General features: G+C 40.1%; 2 protein-coding genes and 1 pseudogene across 4 annotated transcripts; all 3 read right to left on the bottom strand.

Moving 5' to 3' along the window:
* Positions 1 to 58: 58 nt before the first annotated feature.
* On the bottom strand, positions 59 to 5,031 carry mier1b (mesoderm induction early response 1b, transcriptional regulator). 2 transcript variants are annotated; one of them, XM_079568929.1, is made up of 13 exons: positions 4,978 to 5,031; positions 4,250 to 4,274; positions 3,944 to 4,092; positions 3,423 to 3,608; positions 3,205 to 3,334; positions 3,038 to 3,105; positions 2,254 to 2,326; positions 1,369 to 1,520; positions 1,218 to 1,299; positions 1,038 to 1,132; positions 795 to 922; positions 523 to 650; positions 59 to 428 (listed from the first exon to the last, which is right to left on the bottom strand). In XM_079568929.1, exons 1-13 carry the CDS (start codon positions 4,984 to 4,986, stop codon positions 115 to 117), a joined length of 1,539 nt encoding a protein of 512 aa, XP_079425055.1. In that variant the 5' UTR covers positions 4,987 to 5,031; the 3' UTR covers positions 59 to 114. The 2 variants fall into 2 exon arrangements, with proteins under 2 accessions (XP_079425055.1, XP_079425056.1); XM_079568930.1 differs by having other exon boundaries at positions 795 to 841.
* An 899-nt stretch (positions 5,032 to 5,930) lies between these two features.
* On the bottom strand, positions 5,931 to 7,115 carry LOC306972342 (dynein light chain Tctex-type 5-B-like; the record flags this gene model as incomplete). Its single annotated transcript, XM_079568931.1, has 4 exons — positions 5,931 to 6,492; positions 6,579 to 6,703; positions 6,801 to 6,886; positions 7,015 to 7,115. The coding sequence occupies 4 exons, from the start codon at positions 7,113 to 7,115 to the stop codon at positions 6,289 to 6,291; spliced, it is 516 nt and encodes a 171-aa protein (XP_079425057.1). The 3' UTR covers positions 5,931 to 6,288.
* A 1,304-nt stretch (positions 7,116 to 8,419) lies between these two features.
* Positions 8,420 to 20,925, bottom strand: LOC306972303 (SH3-containing GRB2-like protein 3-interacting protein 1; annotated as a pseudogene). The gene is made up of 24 exons (XR_013794294.1): positions 20,791 to 20,925; positions 19,726 to 20,036; positions 17,920 to 17,983; positions 17,785 to 17,830; positions 17,633 to 17,689; positions 17,421 to 17,481; positions 17,051 to 17,226; positions 16,909 to 16,920; positions 16,166 to 16,177; positions 15,521 to 15,545; positions 15,394 to 15,451; positions 15,245 to 15,315; positions 15,077 to 15,151; positions 14,924 to 14,992; positions 14,097 to 14,840; positions 13,365 to 13,486; positions 13,152 to 13,287; positions 12,960 to 13,028; positions 12,651 to 12,762; positions 12,366 to 12,521; positions 11,872 to 12,289; positions 11,633 to 11,697; positions 11,386 to 11,550; positions 8,420 to 11,008 (listed from the first exon to the last, which is right to left on the bottom strand). The product of XR_013794294.1 is annotated as an SH3-containing GRB2-like protein 3-interacting protein 1 (transcript).
* Positions 20,926 to 21,537: the final 612 nt, after the last annotated feature.

The following is a 21,537-nucleotide window of genomic DNA, read 5'->3' as shown; positions in this document are numbered from 1 at the left end:
GTCAGAAGTGTTCAGCTTTCCAAATGAAGTCACTGCGCTTAGGCCTTAGTTTAAGTCCCTGTAAGAGCATTGTAGCTAACAATACCATGGAAATGTCTCTTACACTGACTTAATTCAATTCTCCTGGGGATTCGATGACTCAGTCTCATTATGAGCCAAAGGCTCTGCTTCAGTTCGACATCTTTTGACTGGTCTCTCAAGCTCCACAGCTGGATCTGCTGTGCCATGCTCTACCGAGGGTTCCAAAGACCCATTTCTGTCGTGGATGGGCTGGCTGCAACCATTGGAGTTTTCTAAAACATGTGAGCGTGCATCCAAAACCGAGTGAGTGGAGGGACCATTTGACTGGAGAGGACCCGGTTTGACTTGATTGCCTGCAGGCAAGTGGGCACTATCCACCGAGTGGCTTGAATTGTGGTTTGTAACACCTGTGAATGAGATGAAAAAACAGATTTAGATAGTTAAGTTGCCTGTTGATAAATTGAATCAATTGAAAAGTCTATTAATATTCCCTAGACGAACCATTGTGACTGCTGCCATCTTCTTTCTCTGAATGGCTTGTGCTGCTGCTGGAAGTGGCTGGTGGAGGGGATGCTGCTCTACTCGACGTAGCACTCTCCGTTTCATCCAACAATCTGTCCATGTAATCCCTGAAAATATGTGAAAACTCACCTTAACTTGGCACATTTCAATAATCAATTATATGAAGACGTTTTAGTACTAGTGCAAAGAAGCAAATAAACAGTTAATGCAAAGTTGTATTAATCATGGTTAGCACATGGCGGTGGACTTACGTGACACCTGGGTGAAGGTTGTATTTCCTTTTTCCAAGTCTGGTTTGCTGTGCAAAGAAATCATAACGCTCAGACTTCTTCCACATGTAATAAAACGCCACACTTTCTCCTACAGACCTAGTTCTCACCTGCAAGATTTAATTCAAAATCAACCACTGTTAAAGACTCAATACGCATCAACACAAGAGAGTTAAAACACACCCACCAGCCACACAAGACAAATGATGAATAAGAAAACGTTACCTTGTTGGCTTGAATTAAATGAAAATCTTTCCCATAGGTTTTCAATCCCTGTTCAAAATTTCTACATTCCTCTTCTGTCCAGATTGATAGTTCTTCTGTTCATTTTGAAGAATATGAGAAATAATTTAACTTTGACAAGATTAAAAATGAAGATGCGAAGAAAATAAATTTTATACAAACCTCTGGCAGCTTTTACATTAAACCTAAGCCTCCTTAAAGCTTCCTCTGTATCAAAGTCACACTTGACCAGTTCATATAAAGCCTACAGAAAATAGTAATCGTCTGAAATACAGTGTATAAGAAATGACATGGTGTGCTTCATCGCTCTTACTTGTTCATTGTCTTTGATATGAGATCCTTCTGGAATGGCATCAACTCCCTTCTCCTCTCCAGTCCGTTTTGACGCCTCAGCTAAAAACTCAACTACTTTGGATTCAGGCAGACACTCAGGGTTCCACAGAAGCTGGTCATCATTTTCATAAACTGTAAAAGACAGAATAAATGTATCTTGAGGCGTGACTGTTTGGAGCTCACTTGACTAAACTGTACATTAGCTGAAGCTAGTCAGCAAAGGCGTGCTGGGTAATCGGAAGAGTCGGGAAGTGTCCCGGTGGGCCACGGTACTTTTGGGCCGGCAGAAAGAACATCTATTGATAATGGACTCTCACAGCTGTACTGCTACAGGCCCAAAGGCTTTAACTGGGCTGCAGCAGGGGCAGGGGCTGCTGTTTTAGACAAGTTACACAATGTTTTTTGTCATGTAAATTGGTCAAAGCACCTAATGACTTTGATGTTGAAATCAGAAAAAACTTTCACATTGTGCTGTGCATTCAGTGCTGCATTCACCCCTGCCAGTTAGTTTAAGTTGGTGTAGTCCAGCAGGGATAACGCAGAAGTGTCTATGTGAGTAAATAAGTGAACAGAAAAAAAAAGGCAGGTGAGGCAAAAAAGAGAATGAAACGCAGTAGTGACCAATGTATAAAAAGTGCATAAATAATAGATTTGTCATTTGCAGAACTCAAAGCTGACTGGGGAGATGCGTCAGGCCTAGATTATGTGTGTAGCTGCCAATGTGAAAACAGGTAGAATCGATCCAACAAACTACCGCACTCTAGGCTGGCGCCATAAGTCTGTAGATGCGTGGGCCGGTTTAAGTAATAAAACTCCCGGGCTGAAATGATATCACAGCACGCCCCTGATAGTCAGGCACTCTTACCTTTCTCATTCTCTTTATATTTACACAGCCCAACAGGAGTTTCTGCTTGATACATAGAACCAACCATAATTTCCTGAAAAAAAAAGAAAAGTTATGATAATCTGGGGACGGGGAATACGTGAGTTGATCTCAAGAAGTAAATTAAAACACCATTTTGTAATTGTTTCTCTATTTTTGTCATTACTCTTTGACTTGAGTGTTTTCTCAGTTTGCAGAACAACCTCAGTGGACACAGGCTTCAGCTGAATTTACTTCACTGTTCACTCTGAATTCACATGAACTCTCTAGGATCGACAGCCCTTTCACTGTATATCCTCATCAACAGTGCCTGAGTGAAAACACACATTTATGGGGAGTTTGTTTGTTCTCTCCCTTTTCTTCCTCCAAATCTAAAGGGTTTATATGATTTCAATCTTGAATGTTTACCCTTCCTGTTCATTACCCCATTCAGTTTACCTTTACCTCTATTATTATTGTTTCTTTACTATTATTTGTTACTATCATCTTTTTTTTTTCATGTTCCACGATTTGTTTCCCATGATTTACTATTTGCTTTCATCTTTTTTGTTTTGTTTTCCCTCTTATTCATATCTCACACCTACTCAGCACACACACCGCACATCCACGCCATGCAGAACCCAAGAACGAAGAATCAAATATGTACCCTACCCTTATGTGTCTTTCCTTTGTCTATGTGCTATTTGTAAGCTTTGTTTTATGTCAATAAAAAAAAAAGAAAAAAAGAAAGAAAAGAAAACACACATTTATGCATCATGACACCGACCTTTTTCCAATCTTCAGATGGGACATAGTCTTCATCTTCATCAGATTCTTCTTCAATGTCATTATTATCTGAGGTAATAAAAACTCATGTTAATAAAAGAAAACACACACTTTAATTAATGAGAAGAGTGAATTATGTATCAAATGACAAACATTTGCAGTACATACTATCAAAGTACTTTAACTTCTGTGGCCGTATAAGTTCTGCCGTGCCAAGTGCTCTGACAGGGCGTGTGCGGCCCTCAGATGTTGCCGGCACCTCTCCACTTGGACCTGAAGAGCTTTTACTGCTCTCACCCTACAAAGCCACAACCAATTAAATACATTCAGAACCACACATCCACAATAACAGCAGTGTACATTAATGACAAGTTTCTTGCACATACCCCAGTTCGTTTGAGCTCTCCAGTGCTCCTGCTGCTCTCATCGTTGTCAATGTCCTCTTCTTCATCCTCTTCCTCATCATCCTCCTCTTCCTCAGGCTCTTCCTCCTCTTCTTCATCATCCTCAGCTGGTGAGCCGCCTCCATAACCATACATGCTTAATAACTCATGGATTGGCATTTCTCCTTCCTGTGTAATAAAAGTAGATGATAATTTAGTGTTTTTATTTATTAAGCACCAATTACATGCAAAGGAGGCACCTGACTAAATACTGCTTGGCATCACATTAAGGCTGGTTTATTATATACATATTAATGTCAAACTTTGTTCTTTGGGTATGAATAAACCTTAGGAAATAAAAAACAAAACAAAAAAATGCACCAAAAGTGGAGCAACTACCCTGATCACTAACAAGGGTTCTAAGTAATAATTAAAATATGTATCAGCAGTATTCCATAATCAACACACTCATTGATTAGATATGTTAGAAGTAAGCATGCCGAGGTGTGTTTTCAGTTCTGTACCCGTGCGAGATCTTCTATTTCATTCACTTGGGCTTCATCAGCTGCTTCCAACATCTCTTCTTCCTCTAGGGTTCTCTCATCATCAAAGTCATGCACCAGCATGTCTGCTGACGGGTCGAAATCATGGTCGTCAGAACCGGCTGAACCTCCTGTAAAGAACCAAAGGAATAAAAGCTATCAACAACTAACTCATTACGCGTTTAAATCCTTTTATTGGCATTTTAAATCTCTCTTTTGACTGGCAATATGTATGCTACTCATAACAACCCAATGCGCACTTACATTACAAAAATAGTATTACTTTACCTGGGCTCGAATTGGCAAAGGAGGACTGAAAGACCAAAGAAAAAAAAAAAATCAACACCTTTATTTTTCTTGGGCACAAATAAAGACATGTATGTAAACAATGTGGACAGTAAACAGCATGATGTGAGTTAAGAAAAAGCGCGCCTGCTTGACCTAATGGCTGGACCTACCGAGGCATACTGATACAAAACAAAGACTCAAGGCTTGTTCAGCAACAAACTCCAAGGCTTATCACCATTTCACAAGGATTTGATAGACTGTATCAGTTAAATCCGCTGCAGGCACATTAGCAAAGTTTCATTATCAACCAGCTAACTTACAATGACTAGTTTGAAAACATTACTCTAGTACTACTAGGCTAGCTCATCCTGGAGATGCATCTAATAACTAATCTGGGCCATAAATACTACATAAGCAATAACCACACCTCTTTATTAGCACACGCACAAACAATCTAAATCTTCAGATGTGTGTCGAAGCTCTGCAGTTTTTCCCGCAACAGAGAAGAAACATCGTTAATGCCGCAGAAGCGCTGGCTAGCGGAGCTAGATTAGCCAAACCCGAAGTTTATTAAACAGGTTTGTTTCCAAGTATTTTATTTTATAGGTTGGAAACAAGACATATCTGACTCTAGTCATTGCAACTGCAATTACGAAGGTTCCTACAGAGATTTAAAAATATGTTGGATTTTAGATATATTTTTACAATATTTTATTTCACTTTCTTACCTCCGCCATGTTTGCAATCCTGCGGGTTCACGACAGGGGTCAGCCGAAGACCCGGATGTGCAGTCCCGCCCCCTACTGCAGCAGCAAGTAACAGTCTATGGTAGCTCTATTCAGAATTACTTTTTACAGATGTAAATAATACATAAATTCAAAACATTAAGTGTTCACCAATAAACGTAGTTTAAATCGGTGTTGCTCTTTATTTCAGTATCACTTGTATTAACAGCATGAGAGGGATGGGAGAGATCCTCCATGTCCTTTTGATATTTAGAAAGGTGCTGGAAATGAGTATTTGAAAATACGCCCACATGTGCAGGTAATCACTGATTTATCTGTGCGATAGTAGGCCACACTGCACTATGTTGCCATGCAGAGACCCATCTTCTCATTTTATGTGGAAAATACACTTAAAGTAATCCTTGGGTAAACACATCCCTTACCCTTGACTATAAAAAACACCCATGTTTAACATAGACTGTAAGACTTTCCCAGACCATTTAGGAAGATATGGTCAATTAGTGATATTTCAGATTCTACCACATGTGCCAAATGAGCAAAATAACATCCACCTCTGAATGAAAATGATAATTACGCAAGATAACACACGTTATCTCAAAAACACATCCCTGCCAGCACTATAAAAAGAGGACATGAGCAGAGGATTTCAAAGACCAGCACATTTATTGGACCACAAAGACAGACTATATACAATATACTGCATATACTGTATACAATATACTGTATTTTTTTTCCCCAATGCGATCTTCAATTGTTGGGGTTCTGCTGTGCTTACTGTGTGTGGCACAGAGTGAAAGCCAGAACAATGGCAACGCTCTGCGTTTGTGCGGTCGGGCATTTGTCCGGGCGCTGGTTTTTACATGTGGCGGGTCCAGGTGGAGGAGACTGACAGCAGAAGGGGCTCTGCTCAGAGGTAAAACATTTATTTTTGTCACTGTATTTTTGTGAAAAGGTTTCATTTTACATTAAAATTGTTTCAAGCTATGGGATTCACATTTCATTGCAGGAACCAGGGCAACTCACTTAAGCGCAGACGTTATGAAGCCCATAAGTCGTCAATGGAGGGACGAGCACCAGGCGTTAATGACGGAGTGCTGCGATGTAGGATGTCAAAAGAGTGACCTAACTTTATTCTGTGCACTTTCTCAATAAATGTCAGTAATCATTTTGTTAGTTCAAATGTGATTTGATATTTTTAGTAATACAAACTTAAAATCACATTTTGTTTCAAAGTTTGTTTTGTTGTTCTGGTTGCACATCTTGGCATGTAAATGATCAACACATCCCCAAAGTTTACTCTACATATACAACATAGACTATTGCCAAACCGAACAAAGAACTGTTTTTGAAAGAGTATGTGGCAAAAGTGTCATTTGTTGCATCCCACAGACAGCGACTGCTGATCTGCATGCCCTGTCCACCAAGTTGTCCAATATTAACAATGACAACAATCTTATATCGTGGGATCATTTGCTCCTTCACACGAGCTCTGATCACCTGAGAACATTTAACAACAATCAGACATTTTTGATCAGCAGAAAAGGGAATACATTATTTGTACTATTGACTTTTTGTTTACTCACCTCACATAATGTTTTAGTCATTTGCCGTGACCACTCAGCTTCATATGTATCATGCTGGAGATAGCAAGTGAGAACATCCTTTAGTATCTCAGTGATGACGGGCACTGAGTGACGTTTATAAGGTCCTTCAATGTAAACATAAAAGACACAGACTTATTAGGTTAAGATTATTACAAGTTTATACAGCACCGTGTAAGTTTACACTAGATGTACACAGCTGACCTAGTTGATAAGTGTTCTCAGTAGGTAGTCGCGTGTTGTCATCATGATGCAAAGGGTCCTCCACATTTGACACAGTGCTTATAGAGCTGTGGAACAAAAAAATTACAAGAAAATTATGAAGTAAGCCATACAATCTGAATACTTAAATGTATGACATGAATGTACAGATGAAAAGTAGACATAGCACTAATGGTTCACCCAGTAAGCTACTTACTCTTTAGGCCTGCCATCCTTAGGTTTGTAGCCTGAGTCTGAAGGTGCTTTTCCAATCTTCTTCTCTTTCTTCATAGCTCTGTCTCTGAGCAAGTCCGACATGACAAGCTCAAAAAGACAATGTGCAATACAATTTAAAGTAGAATTAATCCAATCTAATCATCAGATGGTTGTTCTAATAGAGCATATAGATACATTATCCAACAGTCCAGAGTGATGAAAACGGGACTATATTATAAATCAGAACAAAATATTTGTATCTTTGAAATTGTGAAAAGTTATAAATGGGAGTCCAAAACAGAGCAGGTCTAAGTTTGCTAAACCAGTGGTTCTTTGCGAGTTTAGCCGTTTATGATTTATGACTTAAATTACTTTACGTGCGATTTTTTTTTTTGCTGAATACATAACGTTATTAATTTAGTTAAGTTTAAGTCAGAGGTGGGTAGTGTTCAGCTACATTTACTCAAGTACATGGACTTACATAACTTTTTGAAGTAATTGTACTTTTGCAAGTAGTTTTTTCATACAGTATGTATTACTTCTATATGAGTAATATTAAAATGAAGTATCTGTAAAAATAGTAAATCTTCATTTTGATGCGGAAAAAATATGTATTTCTTGATTTGTTTACTTAATTTCTCGTAATAATTTGTTTTTATATGTTTTTAATGGTGTTTTCTTTGAAAATATAAACATTTTCACATTATTTCATGTTTTGTTTCTCATGATTTATGTCACTACTGAAACACGAATCAAACAGTTTCTCAGTGCACACTCTATTCAAGTACTTTTTTACTGTTACTTGAGTAAATATTTGGGCCACTACGTTTTACTTCTACTTGAGTAAAATTATTTAAAAGTAACGTCACTCTTACTTGAATAAATATTTTGGCTACTCGACCCACCTCTGCTTAAAGTTTATTTTAGACCCGGTTAAGTCCTGATCTGGTCTTGCACCCAGGCCTGGTGGTACTTGGTGAAATATTTAATGAGGTACTAGGAGTGAAAAGACTGTCTGATAACCATATGTCTAGACAACACATCCGTAGCTATCAATCCATGGAGAAGCTGAAGCTATTTAAACCAGAAAATGTTAGCCTACAACAAAAGTTAACGTTAGCTTAAAAACGAGATGCTAAAATGAAACCTGTCTGATTATTGTTCACCAACTAATATAGGAACACCGTAAAGTAATACATAATCAGAGTAAATACATCATTTAGGTTACCTTGTCTGGTGGAAACTAGCATAAGATAATCGAAGTTACTGCGCGTTATGTTGTCATGGTAACTGTCTCTTTTCCACTGAAGTGGGAGGAGCCCGCTTCACCGGGGTTGCGTCACTTGCGCCATGGGCTGCGTGTGCCCCCCACCTTCTTCAAAAAACTAAAGACAATAAGTAACATTTCATATCTCTTTATTATCAAGGAACAGGTATTACATTTCAATGACTTTTTAAATATATATATATAGCTATACTTAAAATCTTTGGATGGGAAATTTACATGAAATGATTGCATATTTTGTGTCCACAAACATAGAATAAAATAATCAAGTTGTAGAAAAAAATGCACCAGTCCTCTTATGTCGAGAGGAGCCGCATCTTTACAAATAAGGCAAATTAAATTATACATGTGCTAGTATGTACATTTTCTTCATAGCTGTAAAGCTAAATAAAACAATTAATACATAAATTAAAAAAAATATATATACAAAAAAAATCTACACATTTAATGTTACTCATGAGAAAGATAACACAGTATATGCTTACTTTAGCAAGTGAATTGTCAATGAAAATTTAAATGTCATAATGAAAACATGGAGTGAATGTTTAGGAAAAGACCAAAACAGAAGTACCCTATTGTTACTTGACAGTAAACATTTATTTTGTGGGAAAACTGTATTGTGTAAGTGTAATGCACATTTCATGCAGCACTGTTTTGAGGGGTCATCACCATAAATGGCAACACTTTTTGCACAAGAAAATCACATTCAAAACAAACAATGAATTGAAATGGTGCAGACTTAAAATAAAAGAATAACTGGCAAAAACTAAAAATACAGACACATCCATATGCTCAGCAAAGAGGTATTTACACTTTGTACACAGTTTTTATATTGCTATCAGAAAACAAGATTACTGAACATGGTGGAAAAGGAAGAAAATAACATAGTATATGAAAAGTAGCTATAATTTTTTTTTAGCTTTTTGTTATGTCTCTCAATCATTTTGCAGTCAGAAGTGTCAAAGGCAACTTCAAAATGTGTCAGCTTTCTTACTTTATCAATTATTGTCTTAAAGCTCCTTTCCACAACTCTATGGCACAGCAAACGTTTAAGGCCATTTCAGATATTTATATAACAAACAGTCCAACTTTTAGCACTTCTGTCATTTTATATTAACAAAACACACACAGTCACCATCACTCACCATTGCACAATCCCATATTTTACACTATGGTTAAAACACTGCTTTAGCACGGGCTAAGGCAGTATTTTTATGACCCCCCCTTCACATATGAGGAGGGCACATATTATGGCCAAAGAAATGTGGCTATAGATAGTTTTCATTGCCATCACCTGAAGATCAGTAACCATTGGTGGCACAATCCATCATGTAAGGGGCACTAGCAAGTATGGTCCATAGACTGACACTAGCTGCAAACAATATAAAAAGTACAGAAAAGAGCTGTGGAACAACTCCGTTAGCTGCCAGGTCACTAGTCACATCTAACACACTTTAGCATCCAAAAGCTTTTAAGTGAACAATAACCCCAGTACTATACAATTTAAAATCTCCAATGGTTTATGGAATGTGCCAGGAATTCCCACAAATCTTTGCTGGTTAATGACACAATCTCGAGCTCTATTGCCATATACAGAATCTACTTGCAGATAAGCTTTTAGACACTTGATAACCCCAAAGGAAATCTAATATGGTCTAAACTACAGATTTTGGGAATTCATACAAGTGTGTGATGTTGATTTTTTTCAACGTAAAAGCTGCGTGACCAGATGACAGGCCACAACTACAGTTTGTGGATTTTTATTATTTCTGCGGTGCTTACACGAATCAACACATCAGCTCACACAACTGAGGTTTCCAAGTCAGTTCATTTTGATAAGAGAATATGTTTAAAAAAAAGCCCTGACTTTTATTAACCTGTTATCTGCCAGTTTAGGGCTAGAGTTAGGGTTAGCAATTATGCATATCCAAATCTCAAAGCATATTGACTGGAGAGCTTACAGCCTATATACCAGTGTGATACCTCATTTGAAAGCCAAGACCGTCTAGTTTCTAAAACTATGTGTAAGATCTGTGTGAGTCAAGCACAAGTTGCATCACATTTGCTGAACCTAACCCTAATCATAGCCCTAATCCCCTGATCAGGGGGGACGGCAAGTAACAGGTTAAACTTGAATAAACAGTGCTTCAGACAATGCAGGAATGTTCTCCTGCTATCCCTCCAAGCAAGCAAGTGTAACCATGGGGCACTGACCATCAAGAAACATGAAAACGATCTATAGATGGCAGTGTAAACCAAACAATAGCAAATTAAACTTATGCTACAAATATCTTATATTTTCTACCAGTTTCCACCTTGTTTAAGATTGTTTTGTGTACTTAAATTATAATCTATTCACATTTTTTTTTACAGTGCAAAGACAACAGGTTAGACAAGACAAACTGAGGAATAAGGCTGAATCACTGCATGAATCCACACAATCCACAAAACTGAAAAATTACGTGGATGTACTTACGTTCGACCCCAAGTGCACAAAACGATTCATCTGTATTTACTTGCATAATCTCAGCAGCAGCCAGTCTATGGTCTTAACGGTTAAGTCCAGAAGTATCGAATGTTTGTGTTGTTATGTTAAACCAGTCAGTTCAACAGCGCCTAAAGATGAGGACTAAAATGATGAATTCGGTGTTCACAGTCGTGAGCCAGCGAGTCCATCACCAGATTGTTCAATTATCCGCCAGATATTTTCCTGCAAAGACATAAAATAACAAAATATAACCTGAAATGAAGCGTGCGTTTGTGTGTGAATGAGAGCGTGATGTAAAGAGCTTTGAGAGACGCAGGTGGATAACATTTAGACAATTTACCAAGCTATAAAAGTGGCTTAGAAAGGCTTTAGTTAAAGTAAACATACAGAGGTTCAAGGATTATTTTTTTTACCTTGAGATTCACTCATAAGACTATAAGGGACGGACAGAATTTGTACATAGAGTCGCTCATAGTATAGTGCAATAGTGATTGAGCAGACAGGCAACAGATTTGACTCTTTACTCTTACTACTACCACCACCACAACTACTACAACTACTATAATAATACAATAAAATAATACTAATAATAAACGGACCTGCTGCGAATCTCTTTTTGACCAGTGATAGTCTGTATCCAGTCCCCACCAGCTGGATGTCACACCCTGATAATGTGCTGCCTTCAGAGCTGAACTGAACAGACAGCTGGGAGGGCTTACATGGACCCTCCGTCATCTGGAAACGACCCAGTAAAGCTCCCACTCCTACAAAAACACAAAAGAACAATTAGGCATAAATATATATAGTTTACAGTTGCCTATATGCCTTTTGTAGCAATATAATTACCTCCATTATCAGATCTATGAGAAAGACTAGGGATCTTCCACTGTATGGTCTGTGGTTCTGGAGTCCTGCAGATAAAATAATTCAGATTTTTTTATTTAGACATTGAGATGTGTCGTCATACTGCATCCAATTGACAACTAGCACTGCTGTGAAATTCACAACAGTGCTAGTTGCACATTCTCTTTTTTTCATTCAGTGTAATGAGGATTAAGTCTCTAAGTACATGTTAGGGCGCTCACCATGTAGCAGGAGGGATCATGGTTTGGAGTTTGGCGATGCCTCCATCCACAGGGACCACGAAAACAATGTTGTGTAATGGAGCAGGGGCAGCCATGGCCCCCGTGTTGTATTTGTAGTCTATTCTGAGGTCGGTATAGTTGGCATCACCTCTCCAGCTCACAGCCAAGTTCAGAGGAGTCGACTGGATGCCCTCGGCTGATACCTGAGAGGTATGAGGAAAAGTAGAGGTTTTACAGGACGTTTCAACAAATAAGGACGTAGAATGTAGCTCTATATAGACATGCCTGGTATTTGATCATGTCCACATTGTAGTATGTTGCCTGGGGCTTCTGTTCAGAAATTTTCTTAAGATGGCTCATTAGGTTAGGCATATTGACCGAGAACTCCTTAATGTTTGAGCTCTGTGTCAAGGATTCACTAGGAAAACAAATATTGTATACTGTCACAGCTGTCAAATATTGTTCTATTTTTCATGTACTTATAAAGTTCTTACCAGCACAGGAGTTGTGGGTTGGGTAGGATTTGTTCTAATTGGTTAAAGTTGATAATATTAAATGTGAGGGCAGCTTGATTTGGGTGATTTGCAAAATGCCGAGTTATACCCGCAGGAAATGACAGGACCATCTCCCCTGTGATCTTCACAACACATCTGCATAGACACAAGTGTAGGTGAAAAAAAAATTATAATACAAATCCTTGACAAACTTGACATAAAACTTGACACACTCAGTAAGTTTTCTTCAGTTTCCTTTTCAAGTATTTAAAACAGTGGCCTTACTTGCTTGGGTCAGCGCCTTTGAAGTAGGCATTGATTGTTTCTGTGAAGGCAGCTGCCACTGGCAGAGTGTCCTGTGGTCCCATAGTCAGCGGACTGGGTCCTCTGGAGCATCCTGGAGCACACACAGGTAGGTACATTTTAACACAGCTATAATACATCATACCGGGATGAAAGCACTTCATCGACACTGTGCTCATTTTCTAATGAATGATCCTAAACTTATATACTAAAACTACAGTGGGTCACAGTAGGCAAGTACTTGTCATGCACCCGCAGCCACACAGAAAAGCAGTATCTGGCACAGCTCACCTTCCAAAGCTAAATAGAACCTGCCATGGTCAAACCACACCAGAGACTGAGAGGCCTCTGAGCAGGAAACTTGAGGAGAAAAAACATGAATGGACAGGACGGAGCAGTGAAGGAGTTTGAATGATAAACACATAAAATATCTAAAGCCAAAAGGATGCGGTTTGAGCACAAACTGCTGAGGCCCACGTGTACCTGTATGAATTCCAAGGGTTGGCGTGGATGCAGCACTGTGTGAGGTGAAGGAGGAGATGGAGGAAGAGCTCTCTGCTCGCGCCAAAGGGGCAAAAGGTGGGGGGCTGCTTGAAACAGGAGGACTGAAGGACCGGCTCTGGAAAAACAACATATCCTGGAGTAAGGGGTAGTTGTAGACACCACAAAGAACATTTCACCACTTTAATCACATACAACGTCTGAGAGGGGCTTCCCTGGAGGCAGTTTGGGACGAGAAGATGGTCGAGGGGGAGGAGGAGGTGGGACAGGACTTCCCCGAGACTGAGGAGTGACTGAGTGCGCTGGAGATGATGGACCTGTGATGGACATACAGCCACTAAGAAACAATACAGCTGGAAGTGTTTAGATACAGCCAACAGTTTGATGGACTCTTAACTGCTTTTTTTGTAATAACGTAATGTGAAAGCCACACCACATCACATTTCACACAGTAAATTGAATAAAATACATGCAAATATTTAATTAAGGGTGTTAAGGGAGGACACTGCAAAGTCTAAGCGCAGTCAGGTCATTGTCAGGGTCAGGTAAACTGTCTTCCTTGCCCTCCCTACATCCCTCTGCTTCCACCTGCAATCACAGACTGTGGTCCACTCCAGTCCTCTCAAGGGCATTGATAGGACTGGAGTCCCACCCTGTTTGAGAACAACACAATTCAGATTCTGTTTTCGTGTGGTTGAAATGGCAATAAAGCTAACTTTAGTCTTTAACTAGAAAAAAGTACTGAACTGTCCAAACATGAGGTTTAAATATACTGAGCCCTGTTCCAAACGATTACCACATTTGTGTATAATCTGTAATGTTCTCCAGAGTGGCTTTTAAGCGTCCTACTTTTACTATTAGAAATGTAACAAAGCACTAAGTTCAAAGCATACTGCGCATGATCCAGACGTGCAGTGCTCTACTCACTGCTGCTGGTGTGCGGCCCGGGAGAAGACATGATTGACCTGTAGGTGGTTGGGGGGAGGGGAGGAGGGGTACACCTGAAGCTCGGGGTCAGCTCTCGGGGCGAGCCCACAAAGTCCGGGAAATCATCTCTCAAGTAAGACCCCTCAGGAGTCCTTTTCCCACCAGTGACCAAAGGAGAGGTCACTCCTGTGCGATGCCTCCATTCTACAGGGAGCGGGGGTACGGGACTGGTGGGTGCGGGCGACGAGCAGTACTCCGCAAACTGAAGCACTTCCTCATCCAGAGCCTCTTCATCAAGGCAGACGGGCGGTAAATGACAGGGCGAGAAGTTGGGGGGCAGAGGCGGCGCTGGTTCATCAGGAGGGGGTGGCCCGAGCGTGATGGAGGGGGGCGAGTCCAGTGGGGAGAAGGGGGAGCCGGGTAAAAACGGTGGGGGCGAAGGTGGTGGTTCGTTTGGCGGTGGCCCAGGAGAGAGGCAGGGCGTGGAGGGGGTGGAAAGAGGTGTGCCCGGGGCGGGGGAGTCCGGAGGGGGAGGCGGAGCGGGCTCATCCGGAGGCGGAGGCCTGTCTTCGGGAAAGGTCACCCATCGGGGAGACACGCTTTCCTCTCTGGTGTGGGGACTGTCCATCGGACCGAACACATCGTCCAAATCAGGGGCTGGGGAGCCTCGGTGGGATGCAGGGGATAAGACGTTCAGGTAAATTGGTGCAGAACTACGACCCGCTCTTCCATTTGGTAAATCAGCTGGAGAAAGACATAAAGCTGATAAGGTCTCTTTTTTTGAATAATACAAAGTTTAAACTTGTGAGAGGCAAAGATGATCATACCGACACATTCAGAGGGATATCCATAATGACTTCTAGAAGGAATGTTTTTAGGAGGAAGAGGAGGAGGAGCTAAGGGAGAAAAAAATATTAGAAAAAATATTAGAAATAAATAGTGAAATAAACTTTTGTACGAAAAAGGTAAATTCCTCTGACCTCCTGTTGGAAAGCTCCTGCTCAAAGCTGACTCAGAAAGTGGTCTCGAGTCTCCCCAAGAATCTGCAGGAACCACTGTGAAACATAGAAACTAGTTATTGTCATTATCAATTATCACTGCACTTTGTATTCAATATTACACACAAAACGTTGTGTGATCAGACCAACCGTCATATCGGGCATATTTGATTTCTGGAGGAAGTCCAAAAAAGGTAGGTGCTGTTTGTGAGAGCCTGTCACTGTAAAGAGAAATATAAACACACGCTTTAGCTCGTCAACAGAGGCGTGCTGCATGGTTTGTCTTAGGAGAAACGTACATGGGAATCTCAGGGGGAGCAGTGGGTGTAGATCGTCTGGGTCTAGCAATTTCTTCACCTGTGAAGAAAAACTCATGTTTTTTCTTCAACTTAATAGGAGCACTTACGTTTTCCAACAGATACTTACAGGACAAGTTCCTTTTTATCTGTCCCTGTAACAGACACGTATTTCAGTATTTTATTGTGGTAAAAAATAATACATTTCCTTTAAAATAGAGGAGCAAAGAGAATCAGTAACTTATAATAACAAGTATGTGTCAATTAAAAACAATAGTAATGTTTACAGGCACTCACATAAATCGAAAATCGTGAAAAAGTGCAGTTACTTCTGTTATTCAACTTAAATTGTGAAACTAATATATGATAGTCTCATTACATGCAAAGTGAGATATGTAGCCTTTGATTATCATTGCTCACAGCTTGTGAAAAACCCAAATTAAAAATCTCAGAAAATTAGAATATTGTGAAAATGGACTGTAAGCCATAATCATCAAAATTTAAACAAAGGCTTGACATTATGTCACTTTGCATGTAATGAGTCGATATCATATGTTAGTTTCAAGTTGAATTACAGAAGTAAATGCACTTTTTCATGATATTCTAATTATACGACGAGCACCTGCATTTTCACTTTTGGATGACTTTTTACTATTGCACTCAAAATAATGTAATTATGAATAATGAACAATAACAACCAAACAATACAATACAATTTTACAGAAACAGAAATGTCTTGTTTCATAGCAGCCACAATATTGTATTGGGCACTTACCGGGCTACGTCTCTGAGACCAGCAAAAAGGAAGAGAGAACAGACCTGGGTCAGAGAGTGAGTGACAAATCAGTCAAGTGGACACCAACTAAAAACTGCACAAGAGCCTCTTTACTTTCATTGCAAAGTGCTTGGGATGCAAACATGAGCCATAACCCCATATGAGCAGCTGGACACTCAGAGGAGATAGATGGATGAGCTCAGCCCGATGTGGGTTATGTTTCGATTCAATCCAACTAAACTTTGCAGAAAGTAAAGCACAACAAAGGAAAGTGAAAAAGTGGGAAGATCGTTTTCTTGTGCAAAGACTCAAACACGATTGTAAAATGAGATATAACAGTGTTTTTCCAGCCTTTTAATTCAGGTACTAAAGCTGAAACTACACTATTAAAAGGGACCAATCAGAGGCTACACTCAGGCTACTCAGGTTGATTTAAGTTGATGTGATTGTGAATAGTGATGTTGATGTTGATAGTGAATTTCAGACCCAACACAATGAACTTGTAAACTTAATCACTAAGATTCACTACAGTTGAATTAAGAGCGAAACGTTCTCAACTCAACCCAGTCCAATTGTTGTTGCGTTTAAATCTCTCCTGGATGAGCCTTACACAAGCGTCCTCGAAGAATCGATTGTTTGTGAATGACTGATATAACCCATTTTGAACAAAGGGGCTCCATGCCATGCGGTCTTTTCTGACAACAACTAAAAACGACAAAACAAATAAAAAACAACAAGCTTACCGGACTCCTTTTCTACAATGTGGCAAAGACAAGCAAAAAAGAGGGACAAGAGACAGACTGAAAAGAGGTATTCGAGTGACAGCAGTAACAGTCATGTGTGGCGTGATCTGAACAACCACACAGTGTCCTTGTCGGTGCTCACCAGAGACGGAGAAAGTGCCAGGCCCCCGACCGAGGCTTTGAGCTCGTCCATAGTGGGAGGCAGGCACTTGGCACTGTCTGAAACGAGCGGCTTGATCTTGATTTTGAACTTTCTCTTGCTGTCCTCGTCGTCCTCTGAGTCACTGGAGGAAAAAAAGTGCTTCCCCTTGGAGGCAGGTGAACGGTTAGTCAAGGACAAAGTGAGAGGCTAATTTAGACTGTTGTACGAGCCTGCTTTTGTATGCCGTTGCGATCTACAGAAGTCCTAAATCTCAGTCTATCATCCTAATATTGCCGTACAATCAATGGCCTTGCACTCTCAATAACCAATCATCTCAAAATTACACCTGTCAATACACTTGAAAGGATATAGTCCCCATCGTCGCCACCGGGCCGAAGGCTGAAACCCTCCTCATCAACGTCAGGGGAAGCCTGCGAGGACACAAACAGTTAAACAGATCGGATGAAAACATTTAGATCAGAGGCCCAGTGGCGTCTTCACAGATGCTCCTGCTGACTCAACACTTTCACAGTTATTTAGGTCCAACGAGTAATTTTAAACCGAGAATTACAAGACACTCACATATCTATCCCAGTCGATTTCCCCATAGAACCCATTGGGTGCTCCATTTGACCTTTTCTATAAATTTAAGTCAGAAATAGACACTTTTATATAACTCTGAATAAATAATGCAACCGATTCTATTCCAAAATAAGTCATGTAGTTAGACATACACTGCCTTTCTTCCCACTTCCACTTCCTTCTTTGTCAGGTGAGCTTCTGTTGGTAAGAAGAAAAGTTAATCAATTAACATTAAGTGAGCGGAGAAAACATGCATTTACTACCAATATTTGTGTGAATAAACTTACGTTGTGTCTGAATCCCTGTCTTTTCTTCGCAGACCCAGGGCTTTCCTGGTGCGGTTTTTCAGTCCTGGCAGAATAAAAATGGCCACATAAATATAAAAGTACTGAATGCATTTATGCACAGGATCTAAATATGTATGAATATTGACATCAAGCCATTTTCATACAGTTTCTTAATGTAGCAAAGCCAAATTTTACATAAACCTTTTAATGCCATTGTGTAAAATAGAAAGCAACTGCGAGCAAGAATTGATCAGAGGCCAACTTCATTAGTGTGAGAGACCTCCTCGAGTCTGCCAACTCCCCTGCAGCAGTGACGCCAGGCAACATGCAACACTAGACCAACAAATGTGCATTTATGATTTGGACGGGCAAACTCCAACTTGGCAAACACAAGCCATTAAAGAAATATCAGCAATGCAAAAACTCATGGGAACAATACAAGCAATAAACGTAACCGTGCAAACTTTTAAAATCTTCGTCAAAGAGCAAACAATGCAGAGTAATTGCTCTATAAGTGAACTACGCTCTGATGGATGAGCCGTGGCCTGTGTATAAAGTGCTCAATGGTAAAGATTATTCCAGAATCATGACTTGTGTGCATCATGGTATAGGCGCTATAAACAAAACAATCAGTTGGCAAAGCATCATGCTCATTGATGAACGCAGAGAACTGTACAAGACTAAGTCTGTAATAGAAGCAGTGTCCATGTGTTATTTAACAACATCATTTGATTTAAACTAAAATGCACAAAGGAACTCTCTGAACTCTAAATGTGCACTAAACCAAGATAATCGTGACCAATATATCGTCAAATTATTGCTTTAGAGGACGCAAAATCCAAATCGCTGGACGTCACATATGACATGGCACAAAATCAGTAAGGTTTTCCAGATGACTGACAAAACGCATTATGATAACTTAAAATGAGTGAAAGTTTTTTATTTTTTATTTTAGTTCCATTTTACACTCGGGTTGGTCATGGTTTACTGTGCCAAAATGATTCTGTAAAACTTCTGAATATCGTTATCGCCATATTTAATACAGTTTTCAAATATCTTTTTTTTTTTATATCATGTAGTGCAGCCCTAAACCATGAACATACCATATATTCCCAAGAGCAGAAACTGGCTACATTTCATTCATACATGTATACAGTAAAGCGAAGCACCTAAAGGCCTTTTCTACTTCTTTAGTCACTCAAAGCATCCATTGATGCATTCACTCATGTTTCCATTCACTTCCATCTAGCTGTGCATGTCACTATTAGGCCATAATAATAGGCCACATGATGACACTCTTCCTGCTTCTGGAGCTAAACTATATCACAGTTGCCCAACTGCAGACCTTTGGCTAATTATAGCTGCCACCCGCATTTCCTTAATGGATGGTAAAGATGCAGCATGTCATATGGGGTCTGATTTATAAGAAATACACTGTACAATACGGAGTAACTAGATCCGGTTATTTGATTTATGCTCATGGACTGAACAATAAGGATCCTTCCAACAAACGTGTAAGCAACAGCAGTGGTAGTAAAACAGGGATAGTAATTTATAAGAAGATCACAGTTCAGGAGTTAACAAGCTGCATGTTCACTCTAATGTGTGACTTTGTGCACACACGTGTGGTTACATCAGTCAGGCAAATAGCTGTTTAGCTCCAGAGGTCTACATAGCACAACGGATCACATCACTTGCTAACTCTAATAGCCCGGACAGCCTCTGCAGGACAGACAGAGGAGGGCAGGGAGAGGACACATCAAAATACCATGTAAATGAGTGAGTCAGGGAGGTGCAAAGCTTTACCTTGCATCATGATTCCAGATTTTCATCCTATGTTGCCCCAAGCCTGGTGTGCAAGCAGCTAAATCAGAAATCCAGCCAGTCAGAAGGTGCCTCGGTGGGGCATAGCTAATTCTGTATGATGCTGATTCCAGCCTCCCCCCAAAGGACTCGCCTCCCAATTACCCACACTGAGAAGATGGACAGGGGGCTGTGGGATCCGCTGTTAGAAACAGAAAGGTCCACAGCTTGCGGGGGAAGGTGTCCTCTGTGCAAAAGGCTAGGCCCCAGAAGCCTGAGCAGCTACGACACACGCCATCTCTGAGAGGGGGATGCTGAGGGAAGGAAAGAGAAAAAAAAACAGTGCGTTAAAGAGAGAGAGAGAGATGGGCGAGGGAGGCGAAGAGACAGAGTGTGTGTGTGTGTGTGGGGGGGGGGGGGGGGGTCTGGTGATGTCACATCTGCACTAAACCAATCCCTGCCACAGCAGTCACATGGCTCTGCTCCTAATGCTTCAGCTCTCTCAGTCCTTCAGCTGCACAGAACAGCTCAGGCCACGTGAAGAGGAGAGATTACAGCCTTCTACAACTAGAGTCAACATTGTTTACATTTTAGAGGATACTGTACTATACATGTGTTTATTTTGTTTATGTTAATTATGTATTTGAAATAGAAAGTATGGACAAGTCTGGGAGAAAATGAATGATTGTGTATCTTCTTCAGTCAAATGCCAAAATAATTGTGACAGTGACTGCTGTTATATTACAGGGATTTTTTTTTTAAATTGATTTATGTACACACACCACAGTTTGAGAACTAGGCCAATAGAGGGTCTTACATTTTATTGCCTCTGCATGGAATAATGATTTAGGGGATAGGACAGTTTTTTGGAAGCAGTGATACAGTCCTAAATACAGCCCTAAAACATAGTCAAGGTCAAAATATATTTAAGATCATAAAATTGTTTATTATCCCAATAACCAGAGGCATTTGATCGTCATTCATTTCAGTCCTTGTTTAGTGCACACCTGAGTTCATCTCAGGTTTCTCTGTTATTGCATGAATAAGGAGAATTGTTAATGGGCTTACCTGAGCTGGCCTGGCACTGAGGCGTGTGCAGTGCAGTCCACTGTCTGTGCAGCCTCCGAGGTCAAAGTTCATCATCACCGAGATAAGCTGAGGATAAGAGCATGGCGCTGAGCAGCAGCTGATCCTTGAAGAACAAGAATTGTGGAAGAAACTAGAAATGAGAGAGAACTTAAGTTAAGAGACTATATGATTGGATTTTCTGTCGTTGAATAATTAAATAACAACGTTTAAATGTCTAAGTAACTATTTAAATTAATTAAATCTATTACGATGCGTCACAACATCCTCAACACTGCCCCCCAGTGACTGCATTTATTTGGTTGGGACAGTGCATTTTAATTACTATAAGGGTTTTACACACATTGTTCTGATCATCACTCACAATCAAACACTAGTGTCTATTCACAGGTCACAAACACAAACTGTTATCGAGAATATAGTGCAACAAAAATATTAAGCTGTAGTTTAGTAGTTGAGGTGTAGTTTTGTGGTAGTAACAATTACAGCTTAGTGCCAGTAGATGACGCTCCAGTTCAGTAAAACAAAGCACCTGCCTCTTCGCCTGTGATGACTGTGATGGCTGATTATAACGCTTTGTATAATGACATCATCGAGGTTTTTTTGTGAGTCATCTTCTGAATTGTCTGTTTCTGTGGTTTTGTCTTTTCGTTTTTCAGGTTACACTGAAAAGAGTTATCACACGGCCGGCAGGGCCAGAATCGTCAGGAGATGGCAGTGTTATGCACT

Source organism: Gobius niger (genome assembly GCF_951799975.1).
Source record: "Gobius niger genome assembly, chromosome: 13".
Lineage (NCBI taxonomy): Eukaryota > Metazoa > Chordata > Actinopteri > Gobiiformes > Gobiidae > Gobius > Gobius niger.
The sequence above is the reverse complement of the archived record's forward strand: the minus strand, read 5'-3'. Positions and strand labels throughout refer to the sequence as shown.